Genomic DNA, 24,040 nt, shown 5'->3' with positions numbered 1-24,040 from the left:
TTTTAACTTAGGAGTGCTCCATTTCCAAAGACTAAAGAAAAATTTTTTCACTACACTCGAAATCATGAATCCACCTTATTTTTATCTATTAATTTTTTAATTCTATTAATTAATATCTATTAATTGATTTTACCTACCTGTGTAATGTTAGAAATGAATTGATTAATATTCATAATATGACTAATATATAATACAATAAATCTAATAGTAATAGACAAAAAATATATTTTTTAATAATTGTTATTAATATCAAACTCGTATCAATTTTTATTTATAACCTTAAACATAATGATGAACAAGTAGCATAAAAATAAATTATAACTAAGTTAAAAAACTAGATATAACTAATATCTTTGTTGTTCAACAAAGTGTAATACTCATTTATTTAAAAATATTCAGTTTGGTAATGGCTATTTCTGTTTATTTCCATATTAAAAATGTGAAAATAAAATATGCATGTACCTATCATATAATATTAACTAATTTTTAGTTAATATAAACCCACCTCCCAAAACATTTTACTAAACTTCATATGCATTCGTATTATAATATATATAATAGAGATTTTAATCACTGCCAGATTTATTTTTACAAATACTACTTTAAATTATGCCTGGCACTTACTATATTATGTTCAGACTCTACTGCTATTTTTTTTTTTACTATAATAATTTAGTTTTATGACTGAAATTTTTATCAATTATTTACTTCCAGAAAGCAAATTTTGAAGCAATTATTATTCTTTTACGATTTATTGAGGGTAATTGCGGCTACTTCCTGAGGGATTTCTTAACCATGGATATCCCGAGACTAGTGGTTAAACCGTCGCAGGAGAGGGGATAGCAACTCCAACTTCTGAACTGATATCTTGTTCAATAAATGGGGAGTCATCCATTTCATAGTCTAGAATTCGAGACAATTTCTTCAATATACGAATCGTATAATCAGAGATATAATATAATTTTATTAAAAATTGTACAAGTACTTACGTATCACATTTTCTTTAATAACTCATTAACATTTTATAATTGTAAAAATTTAACTCATCAATACATAAAATTAAAAAAATATCAAATTTATTATTTATTGTTTAAAATATCTAATTTATTTCGATGAAACCAAATTATTTTAATATTTCACTTATATTTCTACCACGTTCCCATTGGTTAATTATACCAAAGATGTTCCAAGTACGATAATACGAGTTTTATAACAGGTCCTCTTGATTATTAATATTTATAATCTACTGGTGGTTAGTTAAATTTTTACCAATTGATAAGATATCGATGAAAATGAGTTTGCGAAATTTTGTAAAGGTTATCCGGCACTCTGTGTGTCAACATATTTTTTTTGCACGAAAATTACGTGTTACAAATCATTCCTATTTTAATATTTTACCCAAACATTTTAGTACAATGTCCTATCAAATTGAAGAAAAAGGATCTTTTAATACACCAGATTATCGAGTTTATATAAGTATGTAAAATTACGGGTTTTAAATTTTTCTAATATTTTTCAGTTAATTAATAGTCATTAGTGTGGTTATATTGATGGAACAATTTAAGATAAGGACTTATAGTGTTACAAGCATTTTAATACATGAAATTGCATTATTAAAGTGTGCATTATAAATATACACCAGTATAAGTTGTACCTACACACTATACCTAACCACTCAATGTATTAAAATGCTTGCAACACAATAAATACTTATTCTTAAATTGTTATTGACTCATCAACATTTTTTTAAAAAATCTCAAGAAAAAGTATTTTGAAATTTCAAAAAAATTAAAAGAATAATTTTTTTTTTTTGTTATTAAGAATAAATAATAAAAACATGCTTTTAACATAGTATAAGAATGCAAAAATTATTTTTAAAAAATTACAGCGAAATAATTATTGAATCAAAAGTGTTAATAGTAGGATCTGTTCCACTCTGTATATATAAATGTACAGCTATATCATTTGATATGTTTGACCTTTTGACACGTGTGTCAAATAATATTAAACTATTAGGATCTTTTGCTTACAACTATCAAATATCTTCAGATTAATTTTTTAACATTATTTTATTCATACAGAACCATTATGTGTTCAAAAATTTGTTAAATATGTTACTACATAATTTTTAGACTACCACTTAATATTTTCATAATTATTAAATATTCATTAGAATTATTTAAGTATTAATTTTTAACTATTTAATTTTTTGTTATGTCGTAAATTATTTAAATGTAGGATTCTCTTTTGATTTTATCTTCTAGGTTTTTTTTTTAAGCACAATTTTTACAATTTTGAAGAATAAAGGTGAAAATAATTTTGATTACACTTTAAATAAATCCTTATAGTAATAACTAATTTGGGTTTAAGGTACTATTTTCAGTATTAATTACTGTTGATTAAATGTCTGTTTTTGCATTGCATATATTTAGAAAATGGAACAGAAGTTGTTTCACCATTCCATGATATTCCTTTGTTAGCTGACTCTACAGAAAAAGTTTTTAACATGATCGTTGAAATTCCAAGATGGTCAAATGCAAAAATGGAGGTAAGTAAATAATTTTCTATTTCAAATTATTCTTAAATATAGTAGTGTTTGTAGTAAATATTTAAAAAAACGGAACATTTAGATAGATACAAGTGCACCCCTTAACCCAATTAAACAAGATACGAAAAAAGGAAAATTACGTTTTGTAACCAATGTATTTCCACATAAAGGATATATATGGAATTATGGAGCATTTCCTCAAACATGGGAAAATCCTGAAATTTTAGATGAGCATACAGGATGTAAAGGAGATAATGATCCAATTGATGTTCTTGAAATTGGATACAAGGTAAATTAATATATATATTTGTCTCATATTCATTAAAAACTAATATTAATATAGTTTACTGGATGTTCTATTTTTTAACTATAAATATATTAATCTTTTATATTGATAAGTTTTAATTTTATCATTAGCTATATAAAAAAAAGCTATATATCTAAAACCTAACCAGTAGTATATCTTTCTTATTTAATACATATTGTAATAATTTAATGACTTAAAACTCATAAGTTCTCTATAAATATCAAATTTTAGTGAATAATAGAAACTATTAGTTGTAAAAAAAAAACCACTATCAAATAAAAAATGTGTTTAGTTAAAAAAAGTAGCACACTTTATTATAAAGTGGTCTATATCAGCAATTGATAAATTATTGACAATTTTTAATTTACTATATTTTAATCTAATAATACATGGAAAAATGTTGAAATTGTTTTTTTATTTTATAAATGACTAATAACAAAAAATTAATTACCAAGTATTTAATAATATACAAATTTGAACTATTAAAATTTTTAAGGTCCGTAATCGTGGTGAAGTTGTACAAGTTAAAGTATTGGGAACAGTTGCTTTAATTGATGAAGGTAATTTTGTATAAGAATATTTTGTCGAAATATATCTATAAACAAACATCCCTACTAAAAAAATTGAGAGTATAGATAACTTTTTTTGTTAATTTTTGAATTTTTTTTTTATAATATACAAAAACATAATTAAAAATTAACTATAAAAAAAATGTTATTCATTTAGGTTTTATATCTTCTTTTCATTAAAAGAATTTTAATTATCTATAAGGGCAGACAGCATTCACTGACAACTTAAATAACTTTTGATCCAGTTAGTTTTTGAGTAATTATATCTCAATAATTCATTTTTTTACATATTATTAAAAATATTAATTATTTTTAAATTTTAAATAAAATGTAAAAAAAAAATCTCAAATAGCTTTTTTGTACAGTAGATTTTAAGAAAAATTTTGGTAAAAATATTTCTTATTAATATTCAATATTAAATATTCTATAGAATTTTAAAGTTTGTGAAAATTTGAATTTTCATGTATAATTTTATGGTGTAAAAATTAAAATACGTTTTGAGAAAAGGACAGAAGAAAGTACTATCTTTTCATGATTACTATAATTTGGAGGGTGTAACTTTTTCCATGAAAATTACTTTCGTTTTTGAACGAGAGTGATTAGTAATAATAACTAATACAAGATAAATTATTTAATTGGCTTACTAATTAAGAATTGGGTCATAAGTTTTAATTCCATTAGGTATGAGAGTAAGGAAATATTTAAAGTTTGTCAATTACAATGTATTATTTCACGAATTATTTGATAATTGCCTTATCGAATTTCTTATCATCATATTAATACCAATTTTGTAAATATAATTGACCCTATACTTAGTATGATATAAATCTTGACTCCTGATATATCAATTCTAATTTTAGTTAGAATAAGTATTTATGATATTAATAAGTATTAAGTAACAGGTATTGTTCGTGTTTTGATTTGAATTATAGCCAGTCATTGAAATGTAATAATTTTCATAGAAAAATCCATACTCACTATATATTTAGCGTGAAAAGATTGTGTTTACTTCAGTCCTTTTTTATAAAACAAGCCAACGTTTGATACCGTAGAATAAATAAACAAATTAGAATTTTTACAAAAATTAAAATGTTACAGAAAATTAATTACAAAACATTAATGAGAAATTTTTTCACTAAATTATTTCTTAAAATTTATTCCGAAAAACGGATATTTTGATTTTTTTTAAACATTTCTCATAAATTTTTAAAATTATAATATTTATTTAATCATAAAAATGATATTTATTACATTATTATTATAGCCCTCAAGTATATTAAATATTAAAAAAAAAAAATTAACAATAAATATTAACTGGATCAAGAATTATTAAAGTTGTCAGTGAGTGCTGGGCCATTCTGTATAGGTGAAGTACATCTAACTACCTTCTTATAACTCTTGATTCAATAATCATTTCATGTAATTTTTTTTTTTTTTTTTTTGGTAAAAATTCTTCTGAAAGATGGGTTTTCACTAAACTGACTATACTGATACATCAGCATAATAAAATATTTAATCAAGATATTTTTAAAATTTATTGGGACATATAAGGTAATTCTTTTAACATTAGCTACTCATTATATTTTAAAATAATAATTTTTTTTTTTTTTTGACTCATGTTAATTAATTAACATATCCATTTATCTAATATAAAATATGTTTAAATAACTTTATACCTTATAAGGTTGCTATAGTAACAGACAAAAAAAGTATAATAAAATATGAATGAAGAAAAAGAATAAATAAGAGAATTAATCGGGTTGTGTTAGGGTTAATTATACTCAGTTTTACACAAGAATTTTATTCAATTATAGGTGAAACTGATTGGAAAGTTATTGTAATTAGTATTGATGATCCAATGGCTGCTCAAGTTAATGGTAAGCTAACTTTTTTATATAATTTATTTGTTTATATTTGTTAAACTTTAAAAAGTATTCAACTGTATTGATGGTAAAAAAATACTTTTATTCCTATTACAAGATAAGTTTGAATAATTTGTTTATAAATTATTCTAAGAATCTATATATTTTTTTAAACTTATTCTGAATTTTTTATTTTAGATATCAAAGATGTTGATAAACATTTCCCAGGTTTACTTAAAGCCACGGTTGAGTGGCTAAAACTTTATAAAATTCCTGATGGTAAACCAGAAAATAAATTTGCATTTAATGGTGAACCAAAAGATTCTGAATTTGCCCTAAAAATTATAAATGACACTCATGAATACTGGAAAACCTTATTACAAAAAGAAAATACTGATGGTTTATCATGGTAATAAATAATGTTATGATAATAGGATTAGTATTATAGACACATCAACTGTAAAGAAGTTTTTGTAATGATATGCTCTTGATATCTATTGATGACCTTTGAAATTAATTGGTTTCATTAAATATAGATAAGAAAAAGCTTAGAATTATATCAAAAATTCAGCTAACGTGGCTAAATTTGAACTTGAGATCTATTGATTGCTGGTCATATATATTCTACTCTTCGAATAACTAATAAAATTATAAATTAAAATTTTATTTGTGTTTTAGTGTAAATACAACATTGAAAAATAATTCAACTATTGATTGTGAAAAAGCCCAAGAAATACTTGGTCAAAATCCACCATTGTCTGAGTCTTATCCATTAGACCCAGAAGGTAAGTTACACATTTAAGTTAATAATTAAATTTTCAGTTTCTAGCTATTATAATGTAATCTTAATAATTCAAAATTTATGTCTAAAGATCAAATATAAATTTTCATTTTTTGAAAAATATGTGATAATATACTTTATCTGCGTCTCAAATTATAAAGATCTAATTGTTTAAATATTGAGATCATTATTTATTTCAAGCATAAATTACATTTACAAAAGTTTTGATTGCAATCAAAGTGAATAATAATACTCCCTTAGGTTAAGATTTAAATTTTCAATTATTTAGTGATTTCTATGCTTTGTCTACTTTATGAGTCAAGCTAAAGAATATTTATTAAATATGTTTAACTTGTTAACTATGTTAAACAAGAGAATAAGGTGTTTTATAAAGTAAACCTAATATTGCACTTAAATACAATTCAATTTTTTGGAGTCAAAAATATAATAATTACTAATTGTACTTGCAATTTTCATTGCTGATGATGAATTTTTATCTTTGAATGATGCATAGAAAATAATGTATATTTCTTGTAAGATCTTATTTGTTAACTTTCATATCATATTTTAAATCATTATTATTTATATTGATTTTGTAGAATACTTTTATAATTGATTTATTTTGTATATTTTTGTATTTATTTATCAGTATTATGGTATTATTAATCACTGTTTTCAGTTGAAAATTGGTTTTATATAAAGATGAAGACCATTTCCAAGTTGTAGATGGATATTTATAAATTTAAATAAATATTTGTTTTTCAATTGTAAGATAATTTATTTTTTTATATTTGTTCCAGTTGATAAATGGCATTATGTAAAGTTGTAAGTGTAAATTTACATTATTTTCCATATCTGGTGAGATGCTTTACATGGGAAATAACTAATGATATCAAATTGTGATCTTAAATTTTGCTCATGCAAATATAAATGCTTAATAATAGTATTCATTTATTATATTTATTTTATTGTAATAAATTTTATGTTTTTTGCAGTATAAAGTTATTTATTTCAAATATAAAAAAACATAAGATTTTATTTTTATCCATTTTTAACAACAGCTTATTTTAGTGTCCTGCATTAAGTAATAACTTGTCCCAATTTAATTGCTATTATTAGTCTAAGAATATTAACTCATTAATAAATTAGCTTATTTTATGGCTTAATATAAATTTAATTAGAATAAATTATCAGGTTTTGCGGTTTAATTTGAATTACTATTGTTGAAAAATAAATGTTTCCAATTAGTTTTGTTTAATAATTTGGATTATAAGATTTAAAAGTTAATCTAACATCAGAAAAATTATAAAAAATTAATAAAACACTTGGATAAATAACAAGAAAAATGTCACTGAATGAACAAAATTTTAAATTCACCAAAAACTTAAAAACAGCACTAAACAAAGATTACTCAAGAATAACATACTTTTTTTTTAAAATGAAATAAATATTGTAAATAAATTATAATATTTTGTAATATTCAATAATCTGTACATTGTAAAGTAATCTAATAATCATTCTTTTCTACTAAAAAAAAAAAATAATAAATAAAAAGTCGAAATAGTATTAATTACATGTTAAACATTTGTCAGGTAGGTGTTGATTGCTTGTCGTACCCCATTTCCTCTAATAGCATTCTGCAAGAATGTATTTATTTATAATATCGGCAAATTCTTGTATATCTTTATAAAATGCATGAATGCTGACCTAGCTGTAAAGTGTTATAGCTGATTTAAGATATGTGACTGTATCATTTTACTCTTGAGCCTAATACTTTATAGTCAGTTTCTGAAAATAAGTGTTTTTCTTATTCTAAACATTCCTTATTCAACTACAACGAGTTCAATTAAACAGAAGTTTTATTATTCTGAAATATTATTTGCAATGGTGGGCATTAACTAGTTAATAAGTTATATTTTTTAATTTTCAACTTAACTAGTTAAATATATTTCTAATAAACTTTTTAACATAATTTTCGTTCAAATAACTTAGCTATTTCAATTATAATTGTTAAAATAACAGTTGAGCTAAATTAAAAATTTTATAAAAATATGTCTTTATACACTATGTACGTGGTTTAACTAAAGAACAAAATCGAATTTGCCCCTATCTCAAATATATTTATTTAACAATAAAAATAATTGTATGAATTTTTAATTACTAGTATTAAAGATAAAACAGTGCAACCAACACCAAAATGTACAAAAAAAAATTTTTGTTATCTTTAATATTTTCTTCCTATTCAGTTTTAAAATTTGAACGTTTATTCTTAGCTTTCCTTTGCATCACCGACCAATAAAAAATGATTTACAACATTTTAGCCAAATAATTAAATTAAATAAATATTTTTAAACTAATAGAGTTCAAAAAAAATTTCAATTTATCTTTTAATTAATCTAGTTTAATTTATAATTTGGTAACTTTTGACTTAATTTGACATTGTTCGTACTTAACTTGAGTTAATTATTTCCATCGACTTTCTCATCTTTGATTATTTGATTAACAAACTTTAATATTAAGAAAACTAGTTAACGAATTATAAATTAAAATTATTTTATTTTCAAATAATGTCACTAAAAAATGTCACTACTTTTCTTTAAAGTTCTTTAAAATAAAAAATAATTGAATACTCTGATATATAAATGTTATGGCAAGTTTTATGTACATATTTATATATTTTAGCAAAAATTTAATAGTTTTATACAAATTCATAAGCTAATGACAAAAAAATCATTTTTGGTATGATGTTTAATTCACTACTGGAAAATTCTACAGCATAATAAAAAATTATTATTATATTGTCCATTAGAAACAAATTAAAGTTTAGTAATCAATTAAAATTTATTCTTAAAAATATTTAACAGTTAATTTAATTTCATTACATAGCGTAACAAATTAGTATTAACAATGTTTGGTAACCAAATTACAAAACTTAAAAATACATATACAATCTTTGCTTTTACTTTTATACAATGTTGCACTTGTTCAATTCAATTATAATTATTAATTAGAAATATATTGTTACAAATAAACAAATGTTATTTTTACAATTTCAAACATAATAAATATTAACAAAATCAATTAATACCCACAGAGCATTAATATAACTCATGAATAAGAATATCATTTAATAATATAAATTAAGTAACATAAATATCATTCATTAATAGTATACTTTAATTAATGCTTAATTTTTAATTATTAGTGTTTTTATTTTGATACCTATAAAATTAGCTAGCTATTAATAAAATTTTATAGTGATTCATGTTTACAGTAAGAAAATTAATGGGAGTTATTTCATTAATATGTTATTGACTAAAACATAATCTAAAAGTATCTAATAGTTTCATTGGTAGTCTGAAAAAAGACAACTAATAACTATTACATATAGACATATAATTGTTCTAATATATCTTTGTCAATCCTAGAAATAAGTGAATGTTGAAATTGTTCTCCAATTTGATTTTGTAATGTAAGCAACTAAAATCAAAACATATTTCTACTCATATATCCACAGTGTTGGAGAGAATAATATTAAATCATAAAATTCACATTTAAGAAAATAATAATTAAAATTTATTAAATATGATTTAATTAACTAGATAAAATAAAAATATATCTGTTTAGTCTTTTTTTTTTTTTTTTTTTTTTTTAACGTAATAACAGTAACTTCTGTCTGCTTAAGGAAAATAATTTTGTAAAAAATGTATTTAAATTAAAAAAAAGTAGCTTCATTATTTATTTAATGAAATAACGAATAATAAAACTTTATTACTTTTGTTAAATAATTTATCTAACATTGCATATGTCGAGGGTTTAGGATTAGAGAAGCATATCTACCAATTTCTTACTTTTCAGAATAGTAAACTTAAATTTTCATTTTTCAATTAAACCAAATGAAATTTTTTTATTTCTTCTTCAAAAATAATTTCTTTTAATATAATTAATGGTTGTTATATTTTGCTTAAAATAGACTAGCAATCAATTTTGGTTAACAAATTCCTTTAAGACCCAGAATATAACAGTTCAAAAAATTGTGATAATTTATTGCAATAATTATTACAATGTTAAATGTATTTATATTTTAATTAAAAACATAAATATAGGGAATTAATGTATCATAAATAGATAGCTTGCTTTTTATTGAAACTAAAATAATCAACTTACTTGAGTCTGCAAATATTTGTGGAATGCAATGCAATGTACAGGATCTTTTAAAGAGAGACATCTTTGTCTTTCATTGTGTTCAGTTTCATACTGATATTCACATTCAGAATTAGCACGAGAACTAACATTGGAACAATCATCAGTCATTAACATAGAGCTAATATTAAAAAATATAATTTATTAAATAATAATGATTATTAATATAAGAATACTTTTCAATAAAAATTTTTGAATTGTAAATGTTGTTTTATTTAAAATTTTCTTCTTTTACATACTCTGTGTATACTCCATCGTCAGTTTTTCTCATTATGTCATTTAAAATTTCAACACAAATTGTAATAATTCCTTTAAACAATTCTAAAATGGGTCTAAAAATAAATTTAATGATTATAATAATAATGACTATTATAAACTTAATTTTACTAACTTTTTCTGACAAGTTAAAAGAGATGCTAGAGCTAAACCTAACAATTTTCTTTTATCATTTTGAGTTATTTGATTCATACGTTCTAACCAAACTTCAATAATTCTGTATAAAATTTTATCAAAATTTATTAGGTTTCCATTTTCTTGCATACACAAGTGTTCTACAACCTAAAATAATTGAACATTTAAATATAATTGACATAATATTGGAATAAAATTATCAATTAAATTTACTTGTATAAAAATGTTAGGATCATTTAATATCACTCTAGAAATTAATGATAATCGACAACTATTGACTGATATACCAATTTCACCAGAACATAAAGACCTAAAAAGATAGATTGATGCTTAGTTGACCAATCTCATTCATGAAATAAATTAAATAAATTTTTTTCTCGCATAAGCCTATTAACTTTTAAATTTTTTTTTTAATTTCAAACAAGATCATTATTCTATAAATATTGTGCAAAGTAAATTTTGAAATGCACTGCTCATTAAGCATTCTCTGTATTACTGGTACTTAGGACTGTATTTAAAAATAATTATTAATTAAAAATTAAAGAATTCTAATTTTTACTAGTTATCTATTAATGCGTTGAAATAATAATAAAAAAAGAACCCAAAAAGGTTTCAAATACGTATAAAAAATATATTTTAATTACTTTAAGTTTTGTCCTAATACAGCCATCATCAATTCAATAGTTTGTGGAAGATTGACTTTTACAATTGTTTCATACAATGATAAAATACAAACTATTCCTTCATCTTTTAGATCATTCATTAATGTAGTAGTTAAATTAAATATTTGAGTACCATACTCCTAAACAATTTAATACAAAATTACTCAATAATTAGATTGACGTTTCAACTAATAATTTTTATAATATAATTAATTTCTGAAAATTACATTAAGATCCAAATGAAATACTAAATTAACTATATATTAAAAACTGTATACCTAAATAAATTTAAGAAAAAAGTCATCATCCTCAACGTAATTGATTCTTATTTATTTAACAAAAAAACAGATAAAAATGTACTCACTACAATAATTTGGTGTAAATTTTGTAAATAATAAAATTAAAGTATTTCAGATAAACTACCCCTTTGTTTAAAAATACACACATCCATTATTAATGAATAAAACAAAAATATAAATTTGGTGTTTATACCAGGGTTATTTAAATTCTGGGTTTAATTATTTAAGCAGTTATTAAAACTTTACTATTATAACTGTATGTGAAGCATGGATCTGTTTATTTTTATCTGCACTACTTTAAAACACTGGTTCAAAAGTTATTATTGACCAGTTATATTCTTAGTTCCACAATTTTCTTATTTTTAAACACATAATATATAAGCATATTAGGTTTCCATTTAAAAAATTCAAGTTTGTACTATTTTAAAAGAGGGGATAAGACCAAATTTACTTGTTACAATAGGCAATTATTGCAAATTTTATTCTCCTGCCTAAATGGGCAATTTATTTAAAACATTAAATAGAAAAATAAAAAGTTCTCAATACTCGTGATTAAAAAAAAGACTTAAAATAGAAGTGTTAGACATATAAAAGTATAGCTAGAAAAAGGGAATTCAAGTTTTATATTAAGGGAAATTGTGCAAACTGGAGGTACAGAGTAAAATAACAAAATTCTTACCAACTTTTTCTTAAATATTCGTCATATAATTTTTTTTTATTTAAAACACCATTTTTCACAAAAAAAATATTTAAGAAAATTGAGTGGCTAGCATTAAAAGAATAATCTAGTATAATCATGAAGTCACATACTAGTTGGTATTTTAAGTTTTTATTAAAATAATAACATAACAAAACTGATAATAAGAATAAAAATTAAATCAGTTCACATAATAGTATTCTACATTTAAATATACTTACAGACATAACTCTTTCTGGTGCAATCAATACATATGCTTCAAGAATCATTAAACCAGTTTTCAAATGTTCAGTAGAATAATCTAATGGAGTATAATTATTATTTTCATCAAATTATGACTAATTTACTTAAACAAATAATTTTTTCACCTAATAAAGGAAGAAGATAATTTATTAAGCTAAGCATTTCAACATTATAAGTCGAACATGATTCAATATAAGAAAGTAAAAGTTCTAGACCATCTTCTTGCAAGTATATATAAGCTTTTTCTTTGATATCAACACTATATCGAATAATAGGAACTAAAAATGGTGTGAGTTCTGAACTTTTTGTTCGAATCGCCTGAATTTAACAAAAATTTATAAAAATATTTGTAAAAACATTGAACTAATATTTAATTTGTTCATTATTTATCATTTTTAAGTATTACTATAAACATACTCGAACAATTTGTGTTAATGTAGATATAATAGCACAACGAAGCATATGATGATCGTCAGATTCGGTCCATAGTTTAGGTAAATATTGAAGTAATGAGTCAAAATATGGCTCTACCATAGGACCTAAACGTTCTACCATAAAAGACATCACATGTAAAACATTTAACTGAAAATAAAATAAAAAATAAAAATCAACATCAATATTTTTAACTAGTAATAATACAATTAACTAAATAATATTGAAATTTAATTTGGTGCTAAACTAATATCTATTAAATACCAACAATTACTTAAAATAAATTATAGATAAAAATAACATTAACACACAAGGAATAATTCCAAGGACATTTAGACCATTCCCAGCATGAACATATGATTTTATGGATATATTAGATTATAAATTACATTTTATGTCTAAATAATCATCAACCCCTCAAGCTAACGACAGGTCTAGTCATAAAACTTATAAATAATTACCAAAATTGGAACAAAATATACACAGATGAGTCAAAGATGCAAGAAGAGTAGCTATAACTCTTTGTAAATTCTTGTAAAACCTATAAGCTACCAATGAATGTGTCCAATGAATCCCTGAAGAAAATATATTTTTTCTGAGTTTTTCCTCCTTTCTATCATTTACATAATACCTCAGTATGTATTAGGCAAGTATTTGGTCACAAACTAGCCAAGAGTTAAGTGATACAAAGAAATGGGCAGTATTACTCATGAAAGTATGTGTGAAGTGAGTTTATATATTAAAAAAACAGACTTATCAATGTAGATATTACTACTTTGATAGGCATCATTTTTTCCTTGTAGAGAGGGGTATTTTATAACTTGGCTTGTTTTACATAGTTATTTTTGTTTGATAATATTATTATTATTTTGTTTACTTAACGTTTATTAGAGTAATGTTTTATTTTTTTTACAAGTATATTATGCATTATAATTATACATTTTATATTACATATTATAATTAAAACATAATTTAAATTATCAATTTATTAAATAGTGAGTTTAGAAACTCCCAAAACGGCTTTAAATTTAAGAGAATTACAACTTTCAGATTTTTTTTACTTTAAAACCTATTCTTATTTATTGTATTATTTTTAGGATTTATAAGAAAAATGATTAAAGAAACCAAAATTATATCAATTTTTATTTTGGTTATTTTAAGAATTATAAATTTTGAGTTTAATTACACCTACGAAACCAATATCACTTATTTAGTATTTACAATAATTTTTTTTATAAATCCTAAAAAAATACAATATAGGTCAACTAAATTATTAGGTATAATAAAAATTGCAGATGAACCGAAATGATTTTGGTTCTATAAATAATACAATCAGTGCAAGAGGGCTATTAATTAAAATTTATGATTTTTTACATTTTAAGATAACTGACACAAAATGTATTATTTTCTATCTAAATTGCAAGCACGATCAATAAAAATTGTTTTCAACATAGTATAAATGGTAAATATACAAGATAAAACTTTAAAGTTTTTGTCTTAAAATATCTTTTTTGCGCTGATAGAAGGGTATGGTATATTTATTATTATATATGGTTCTTTAATCATCAAAATACCTTTGTATCACATTCTCGAACACTGATTAAAAGTTTGTAAAGTGAATATGCCATTGGTTCTAGATATTCTATAAAATGTTCAGAACTAAAATCAAAATCATCAATAGCACATCTTAAAGTTGATGTAGCTGCTAAACGAACAGCCATATCTTGTTCTGGACTTAACAATCCAATCAAAATATTGTAAAGCTCTGGCCTGTACTCTGGATTCAACCTTACAGTAAGCCACTGTCCAATAAGCCATGCAACACGTCTTTTTAAAACACGAGAGTGCCCCCGAGTTTCCATCAGTTCTTGACGTAGTGTTGTATTAAACCAATCATCAAAATTGATCTTAAATAGGTTAATATTATAAATAATTATCTTAAGATAAGCTTAATTTTTAAAAAAGTTTTTCTCACAATATCAAACATTTCAAAAGCTGTTAATCCAAATGCATTATAAATAGCATCTTTTTTTAAAACGGCTTCCAAATTGGTTGGATCCACAAAATCTCTATTAGATTCTATGGTAGCTGCTAATCTAGGAGTCAATAATTCTCTAAATTCATGAAATAATGACATGAAGAGAGATTCAGTACATGCCTAAAATTAAAAATAAAATGAATTAAGGATTGCACTATATAAAATAAAATTGTTGAAAAGAAATATCTAAAAATATTTCATTCACCTTTAAATTATACTTCCAATACTCTCCCACTTCATCAGTAGCTGAAACGTATAATGTAATTTGATAATTATTTTATAAAAGTACAAATGAAAAAATATTTTACCAAACATCTCAGGATCATTATCCCATATTTCCAATTCAGAAGGTGTAAGTATAAAGTACTTATATATTAACTGTTGGCACATGATCATTAATCTGTCTGATTTAAATACTGATGCTTTTTGTTGTACAGCTACAGCTGATATTCTTTTGGAGATTTCTAAGAAAAATAAAATAGACAGAATCACTGAAAAAATTAGTTAGTTGATTTGGGTTAAAAAGTAAATTTTACTAAAAACTTACCATCAATTTCACACATTGGACCATTAGTACGAGGTAATTTATACTGAGGACAAATTAATATTAACTTGGTTAGATTAAATAGTTGTATCAAGTATCTCTCAAATACAACATTATTTCCATCAACAGTAAATCCATAAAAATAAGCAAGTTCTACAGTTGGTTGTATAAAATCTACAAAATCAGCTGGATGCTCTTCAATAATAGTTATAAGCATTTTAAACATTCGACAAACAAATTTTTCAACTAAATCTGGGAAATAAAGACCTAAAAATGAAGGGGAAAAAAATAAATATTTTTAAATTAAATATATTACAAAAATGGCTTACGACAAGCAACTATAGGTCGAACTTTATTGAATACGGCTAAAATAAATTGTTTAACTTCGTCGGGATATGGTGATTTAAAACCATATAGTACGAAATTTGACAATATTTTTTGGGTATAAAATGCATCTTCTAAAAGTTTTGCTACTTCTGGTGACACATTACCTTGTTCCATCTTAAAAAATTTAATTAATAATAAAAATAATTTTATTGAACAATAAAAAACAAATTTTAACATTACTTTATTAATGAAATCATTAGTTCTTTGCTCCCAATGACTATAAAAATTAGGGAAGAGTTGACTAGAGGCATTTTGAAATAATCGAATACTATCATATAGTCTTTTTCCCGATAAAGATTTGACAACATGATGCATAGACAACAGCGCTCGATTTTGAGTATCATATTTAATACGTTCCATTAATTCTGGCATTAAGTCTTCCCAATCATATGGCCAATCTAATCTAAAATATTTTAATTAAAATATTATAATCAATATTATAAAACTAGAGGGCAAGCATACCAACCTAGCAACTCTACCAATAATTACGCTGACTTGGGTTGCAAGTCGAGGAACTGGTTCAGATAAGTTTGTAAGTAACATTTTCCTAAGATTATCTTTTTCACTATCAGAAATAGCACTACAAAAACAAACAAAATATTGTTATTTATTATTTATTATAATAAAATGTTTCACTAATTTACTTATTAACATTTTTTCTCCAATATTTTTCAACGCCTTGTTTGAAACATAAGATTGCCATCCATCTCACATTGATATCCAATGACTGATTAGAAAATATTCTCTACAAAATATTACACATTTTCAAACTTTTAATTGTAAAAACAATATTAATTTAGACTCACAAACAAAACTGAATAAAACCCAGGTTCTATTTCCCATTCTTTTAATTTTTGTTCGGCTGGTTTTAACATGTCAGGGTGTTGACTGCTAGCTTGCAATAATGTTTCATAAACTAACTGTTCGATTTCCATCTTAAAAAACTTAAAAATTTTGTCTAATAAAAAACAGTTAGCTTGATACCTATATAGAATAAATATAGAAACAAATTCAATTATTTATATTTTTCACGCATCATTTAATGATATGAAAGTCATAATTTTCTACAAAAAAGAAAAATAATCTATTTTGAACTCGTAACATTTTCAATATCTGTAATATGTGAACATAAGTTAAAATTGAAACATAGATTTAATTCATTCAAGTTTAATGAAGATGCTCAAATTTTATTAAAATAAAGTTTTGTTTCTCGAATTATTATTTTTATTATAATTTCTAGATTAAATATTATTTATATAAGTATAATCCCTAACAATTTTTTAAATTATATTTAAAGAAACACTAAATCAGTTATAGGTTTAATTATACATGGTATAAATACAATTATATAAATTATATATTCAATGATAATATAATTTTATTAAATTTTTAAGGATATATATTACATGTACATAAATTTCATATAAATAACGATAGCTAACAAAATCAATATTTTATTAATAAGTTATTATCATAACTTATTGAACATTTTATTGAGTATTTTTTACTAACACACATGAATAATCCATTTCAATTAATTGCAGATCATAATTATAGTATTAATTAAAAAAAAAGCATCCTACATAATTTTGAATACATTTTGATTAATAATAGATATAACAAGTTAAACCCACTTACTGAGCATTTAAATATAACACAAAAAAGTTTTCAGTTATGTAATAATACTAAAGTTGTTGTAGAAAATATTAAAACAACATTCATTAGAAAAAAAAATCACATCATTACACATTAATTTATTATATATTATTATCACAAGTTTAAGATTACTGATCAATACGTTGAAGTTTTTTAAATGTTTCTATCCTAACCTATTCCACTCAGAAACGGCAATGTAGACCAGTGATGCCCAAAAATTACTTAAACGCAGTATGATCAATAGAAAAGTTGTATCCGTGGTGAATGAATAATGATTAATATATGCTATAAACAACATATTGTTAAACATAAACAAAATTAATATTAAAAATAAAACAATACTTATTTAACTAAAATTTATTGATGTAGTTTTTAGAATTATTGGAATTTATTTATCAAATATTGGTAGAAGGTCAATGACTGGCTGGCATAAAAACATCAGCCATAGCCAATCATTTAAAATGCCGGAAAACCAAATGGAACACATTAAACGGTCAACTACTCACGAAACATACCAGCAATGTAGATCTCAAGAGTCTAATGAGTATTTCGAAAACCAAGGTAAAAATTAATAAAAGCATTTTAATATGAAACTTCATGTAAACACTATGATTTTACATCATGCTTATATTTAAACTGTGATTACTAATAATTACTAAATACTCAACTGTTATTGAGTAGAAGTAATTTTTAATTACCTGTTAAAAAAAATATCCTTGAACGATGAAACTGATCCAAATATAAAACATATATGTATCCTACATATATTCCATCTATACCCGTAACATAAGTTCTTATGTGTGGTGGACTTATTGTAAACACGTTAATTCAGGGGAATGGATCCAATGATGTAGTCTACACAAATTTATATTATACATGTGAGGGCACAAGCCTATTTATTAATAACATAACACATTAACCAATTTATATATGAATTGAATTACAATTATGAAGAATTTAACTGAAATATTGTCTTCGTTGGTTTGCAAATCGTACAGATGATAGTACAAGACACGTTGGGACCACAGTCACATCGCTGAGACTCTTTAGTCGATGGTCTTAGTGTCGGTTATCTTACCTATCCATAGTGAATGCAAACCGTCGGTTTTCACCTGTAATCAAACCTCTTTAAAATTATAAACGCCACTACAATACATTATTAAAACACTTTTATGCATCATTCTTTTAATAATTCGGCTCGTTGTTTCATTAATTTGTTCGATTTTTGATTCGATATCGTGATGTTATTTTTGTACTTAAAACTGCCATAACTTATTGCATAATAAACAATCTGATACAGTTACTTGAGAAAAACAAATTATTGAGTGAGAGGGAAAACAGGGTCTTCAACCCTTATATAATGTTCCATGAACGGCACAAACGGATATTGGGCCGTCTTGAATGTGTCATACTTTTTGTAGACACATTCAGTCATCTGTCTGTAATCCAATCAACCCAAAAGAGTTATTACAATTCATTTTCCTTTTTTAGTACCGTTGTGGTGCCTCGAAGATGCTAAGAAACACAATAACTCATGGCTAATTGCAGAAGTCAGAATTAAATATATTATTGTGTTAGTGTATTCTTTTCTCTGGTTTGAAAAATATTAGAGGTATTGATTTTGTAATATTCGAGAGGAGAATATTATATTAATAAAAAAAACCCAGCACAGTGGGGTCGCGGCTCAGTGGGAACGTGGCATAGTTGGGTCATGTGTAGTGATATCTGACTATGATTAAAATCACTATCATAAAAAACGCTTCGATGCAAATCTTTAGATAGTGTTTAATTTTAAAAAATTGGTGGATTATTCCAAAAGCTATATGATTTGCTATTTCCTTATTAATATCCTGATTAAGATAAAGTATGTCGAATGAAAAAGGGATATATTTGTGTTGATCCATACACTTTTCAATAAGTTATAGCATTATAAAGTTAAAAATATAAAAAATAAAATCGAGAATTTTCACACGAAAATAGCATTCGGTAGCCATTTTCGCCGTGAAGACAAGTCCAGAGGTCAAATTTTTTTCATAATAAAGTACATTACATTAGCTTTAATTTATAAGCTAAGATATATATAAAAGTGTCAGACCTTCCGGAACATTTTCAAAAGTTAATTTTTTGTGAAAAAGTTGTCATTTTAAATCCTTCCCTGTGGGCAGATAAAGGGTCAAATTTACAAAAAAAATATACCAAATGATAGGAAAGACATCAAGCATCTATAAAAAAAAAATTATATTAATATGTTCATTTTTGAGAAAGTTACGGCAGTTTTTAGTAAAAATAATTGAAAAAATTTCGAAAATTAGCGATTTTTAAATTTGTAATTTTTTTGGAGGTTTCCCCATTTACGGGGAACGAGGAAAATTTTTTCAATTTTTAAGGGTAATGTCTTCGACTAGATACGATTTGTGATATTTTGACGTATCATTGAAAGAAATCGGTTCGGTGAGAGCTGAGAAAAAGTTGTAACAGATACAAAAAAAAAAAAAAAACACAACAACAATAATAAAATGAATATTTTCTCAGCTTCGCATCGAAGCTAAAAAAATGTTGGTTAGTATTAAAATATTAAAACGAAAGTATTTGCAATCAATATATTATATTAAGATATATTTTATAGTTAAAACCTTAGCCTTATACAGGTAATACGTAGATCCAGTACTTATTGAAATGCTTTTAAATCTAAAACAATAATATCATGGTTTTTCTAATTGAAACTAAATATTTCACTATAATTTAATATAAGAAGACAAAAAAAAGAAAGAATTTGAAGAATATTTATGGAAGAGTATAACTGAGCAAGTGTTAAAAGAAAATGAGGAAAAAGCTAAAACGTTTTGTGCCAAGCAAAGTCAATTTGAAACTACTTATGGAATTTCATACCAAAAAGATGGATTTAAAGTCACGGAACTTGGAGAAACATTAGACAGAGAAGTATGCCTAACACTTATATTAAATACGCTCTCATAAAATAATTTTAATAATTAATCTCAACCTACAACCTCACAAGAAGAGGGTTCGCTAAGACATCCATAGTTATCCAAGCTTCTCAGAAGGCTTCTATTAAATTTTGATCATTTGGTATTAAAAAAAAAATTGAAGACCTTTTTTAGGCCCAATATCCCAAAAAAAGCACAAAAATTTATATAAAAGACCTGTCTACAATTTTTCAAATTACAGTAAAAAGTACGAGAACAAGTCAAAAAGAAAAAATACAAATATTTTAGCTCTTTAAAAAAACATATTTAGAGTGCGTACTTTTGGAATATAATTACTATATACTTCTCTTTGACGAACTTACTGTCCAATGTTATCCATTTTGTACACCTAAATAATTTTTGAAAATTTCATATATTGTTAAAAAAAAAAAAGTATTTTAAAGGGTAAACACTTTACCTATGATGAGATCTTCCAAGATGATGTACATTACAATGAGAACAAAACTAATTTTTAAGTGAGAAATAGGATTGAAAGTTGACGATGACTGTTGAAGTATAATAGGTGATTAACTTTACATAAAACAATAACTTTACAAGTAATTAACATACATAATTTTTTTTTTTTTTAGAAGTTAATAGTATCTTATGTTCTATAATTTTTAAAAATTTACAACTTTGCACTATCACCTTTTTGGCTTCCTCAACTTTCGAACCAGTATTTTGGAGTTTTTAACATTTCAAAATAAAGGTTAAAAGTAGGCGCGGGTCTGATTATTTTTATTATTCTTCGCCACACTACTACTCGCGTCTAAATATAATAATAATATGGTAATAAATAATATATTAACACTAGTTAAATTTGTATTTGAATTAATACAAATTCAAGCTAATATAGGTTAAAAAATAAGAACTAGTGTTTAGAAAAAATTTATAATTTTTATACCAAGGTTATAAATTATTATAGATAAAAATAAACAAACCCACGCTTCACCGACAGTCATGATAGTAAAGTGTTAATATATTCTAAAATATTAATCATTCATCCTACATAATTATTTACCTGTAATACTTATTCTAGAAATTTTATCAAAATATAAATACTTTTAAGTCTCATAAGGTGTTTGTTTTCTTTCTTTTTGATTTTCCCCTAATATATAACCATATAAAATTTCAAATATTGAAATTTTTTTGAAATATTGTACAATTAATACATTAAATACAATTTTTTTTTTAAATATTCCAAAACCCTCTACTCGCTGAAATTTTCAATAAAACCCAGGTTTTAAACAAATTTAGTGTAATTACCAAAAGTACAATACGGTTTTATTCATTAATAATGAATAATATCAATAGGATTTCATTTTCTCTCAGGTAAACTTGTTTTTATTTTTTAATGCACAACCCATTGAATTTTAATAAGCCTTTTATTAACATCCTTGCATTAAAATGTATATCACAAATTTTTTTCACAATTAACGTGGGCTATAGATATTTAAAAAATTAAATTAAGTTTGTTATCAATCCAAACGACATTGAATTCTTTAATATGATCGTCTCTCATTAGATTTATCATAATTGAAATAACTGAAATCAAGTCTTTTTTATTAATTTAAAATATTTTTCTAAAGGATAAAATCTTTAAAAAGATGTGGGGCTCTCTCTTCTGATTCCAAATCTAGAATTCTGGCTTTAAACATTTTAAATCACGTCTGGTTTTTAAGATAATTACTAATTAGTAATTAAACAATTCAATTTTTATAAATATTTTTATTTTTAATTATTAAATTATTATTGTTTTAACTGAAAAATATATTTTTTTCAACTTATCTAATATAATACGATAATGATAAAAACGTATGTGTTTAATGTATTTTTTGACGCTTATGACAGTGGTGTAATTAGAATTAGAATATAATAATCATTAAAAAAAAATTAGTTCTTTTTTCAAACTGAATAACCAATTGTAATTTTCAAAATATTAATACATCTAGTTAAATGACTAAATAACCAAGTGTCTTAAGTCACATCTAATTAACACTATTTTCATAAGCGTCAAAAAATATATATGACTGTAAAATTATGTCATTCATCCAAAAAACTGAAAAAATATTTTTTCGAATTTTTGAGCTTTGTATACATTTTATTTACATAATTTCCTGGTTATTATATGAGTTATTTTAAAAATATATATGAACGGTTAAACGTGACGGATAAATCTAATAATTTTAAACAACTTTTTTAACATAATTTAATTATATTTTCAGTTTATAATAATGATTTAAATGTTTAATTAGTACTTGATTACTAATTAATAATTATCTCTAAACAGACGTAATTTAAAAAACTGAAGCAATATTCAGAATGAGCGTCAAAATTTCATGTAGAATTCATCTAAATATTGTTGACAGTAAAGTCCTCGTTTTCCTGTGTTATTTAACAAAAATATAAGTCAATTTACTAAGATAGTATAATAAATTCTACTATATATATTTTTATTATGAAATTACACAATTTTTTAATTTTAAGTTATGTGCTAAGTATCCTTTGTATGGCACGGTTGGGATGTCTATACCCGTCAGAAGATACGAATGTCAAAAAATTAAACAAGCCATTCATAAACCATTGGATGAATTATTTAAGAAAAATACAGGTTTTACAAATTAACAGAATCACAATGAATCATCAATAAGCAACCATTTTTTTAAGAAATTGTATCTAAAAGTTGTAATCCCGCGAAAAAAAATCTTATGTCCGATCAATATGTTTGTTTTAGTAGAAAAATGTATTATTTAGTTATGTAATATACAAAATATTTTCAGTAATTTTAAATTTATTCTNCATTAACTATACAAAATATTTTCAGTAATTTTAAATTTATTCTGTTTGAAATGGAATTAAAATTTATTTAATGTAAATAGGTAGAATTATTACATATATTACTTTATTTTTAATTTTATTGCTAAGTAAGTTACAAATAAAAGACATCAATTTAAAACACTCTTTTATACTTTAATAAATTAGATACTCAATTAAAAAACACACACATACACACAAAATCAGGGACCATTAATTAATAATTTACCACATAAATCATTAAAATAACTTTTCACTCAATTTTTTCAATTTTGGAAATTGGTCTTAATGAATTATATGACTCATATCCAAAGCTAATAGATGACAAATTATTATTAGAGATTTTTTTTATAAATTTCATAGAGGAAGGTGTTATTTCTTATGTTCCAAAATTTGTTAAGTCAATTTTATCCTTTTAATTTAAGGTTTATTTTTTACATCGCAAGTGAGCTTTTTGTCGGTCTGCAACAACAACGTGGTTTGCCACTTGCTAACGACTGGTGTTGTGTATTGAATAGTGATAAGCTTTACGATTGTAATATAGTAGTAGTACCGGTTTACACCCGGCCCAGATAACATGTGACACACGCGCGAGTGCCCAAT

At 23.7% G+C, this 24,040-nt stretch overlaps 3 protein-coding genes across 6 annotated transcripts; 2 read left to right on the top strand and 1 right to left on the bottom strand.

The window, feature by feature from the left end:
* The first annotated feature begins 1,279 nt into the window (after positions 1-1,279).
* LOC126898278 (uncharacterized) lies at positions 1,280-7,068 on the top strand. Of its 2 annotated transcripts, none has more exons than XM_050672222.1 (8): positions 1,280-1,476; positions 2,433-2,548; positions 2,631-2,837; positions 3,352-3,415; positions 5,239-5,301; positions 5,485-5,695; positions 5,965-6,071; positions 6,747-6,873. In XM_050672222.1, exons 1-8 carry the CDS (start codon positions 1,287-1,289, stop codon positions 6,791-6,793), a joined length of 1,005 nt encoding a protein of 334 aa, XP_050528179.1. In that variant the 5' UTR covers positions 1,280-1,286; the 3' UTR covers positions 6,794-6,873. The 2 variants fall into 2 exon arrangements, with proteins under 2 accessions (XP_050528179.1, XP_050528187.1); XM_050672230.1 differs by having other exon boundaries at positions 1,282-1,476; positions 6,868-7,068.
* A 2,160-nt stretch (positions 7,069-9,228) lies between these two features.
* On the bottom strand, positions 9,229-17,835 carry LOC126898267 (importin-11). Of its 2 annotated transcripts, none has more exons than XM_050672208.1 (20): positions 17,622-17,835; positions 16,790-16,967; positions 16,628-16,728; positions 16,450-16,563; positions 16,164-16,386; positions 15,926-16,097; positions 15,600-15,863; positions 15,361-15,543; positions 15,258-15,298; positions 14,990-15,172; positions 14,589-14,921; positions 13,000-13,164; positions 12,708-12,900; positions 12,561-12,640; positions 11,326-11,483; positions 10,895-10,991; positions 10,662-10,828; positions 10,510-10,602; positions 10,235-10,391; positions 9,229-9,547 (listed from the first exon to the last, which is right to left on the bottom strand). In XM_050672208.1, exons 2-20 carry the CDS (start codon positions 16,916-16,918, stop codon positions 9,449-9,451), a joined length of 2,952 nt encoding a protein of 983 aa, XP_050528165.1. In that variant the 5' UTR covers positions 16,919-16,967; positions 17,622-17,835; the 3' UTR covers positions 9,229-9,448. The 2 variants fall into 2 exon arrangements, with proteins under 2 accessions (XP_050528165.1, XP_050528172.1); XM_050672215.1 differs by having other exon boundaries at positions 9,233-9,547; positions 15,361-15,516; positions 17,622-17,832.
* LOC126898295 (uncharacterized) lies at positions 17,835-23,371 on the top strand. Of its 2 annotated transcripts, none has more exons than XM_050672245.1 (3): positions 17,835-18,200; positions 20,395-20,579; positions 23,111-23,371. In XM_050672245.1, the coding sequence occupies exons 1-3, from the start codon at positions 18,056-18,058 to the stop codon at positions 23,246-23,248; spliced, it is 468 nt and encodes a 155-aa protein (XP_050528202.1). In that variant the 5' UTR covers positions 17,835-18,055; the 3' UTR covers positions 23,249-23,371. The 2 variants fall into 2 exon arrangements, with proteins under 2 accessions (XP_050528202.1, XP_050528196.1); XM_050672239.1 differs by having other exon boundaries at positions 20,392-20,579.
* The last annotated feature ends 669 nt before the right edge of the window (positions 23,372-24,040 follow it).

This window comes from Daktulosphaira vitifoliae, unplaced genomic scaffold (genome assembly GCF_025091365.1).
Source record: "Daktulosphaira vitifoliae isolate Bord-2020 unplaced genomic scaffold, ASM2509136v1 Scaffold_1, whole genome shotgun sequence".
Taxonomy (NCBI): domain Eukaryota; kingdom Metazoa; phylum Arthropoda; class Insecta; order Hemiptera; family Phylloxeridae; genus Daktulosphaira; species Daktulosphaira vitifoliae.
This window is presented reverse-complemented; position numbering and strand designations above follow the sequence as displayed.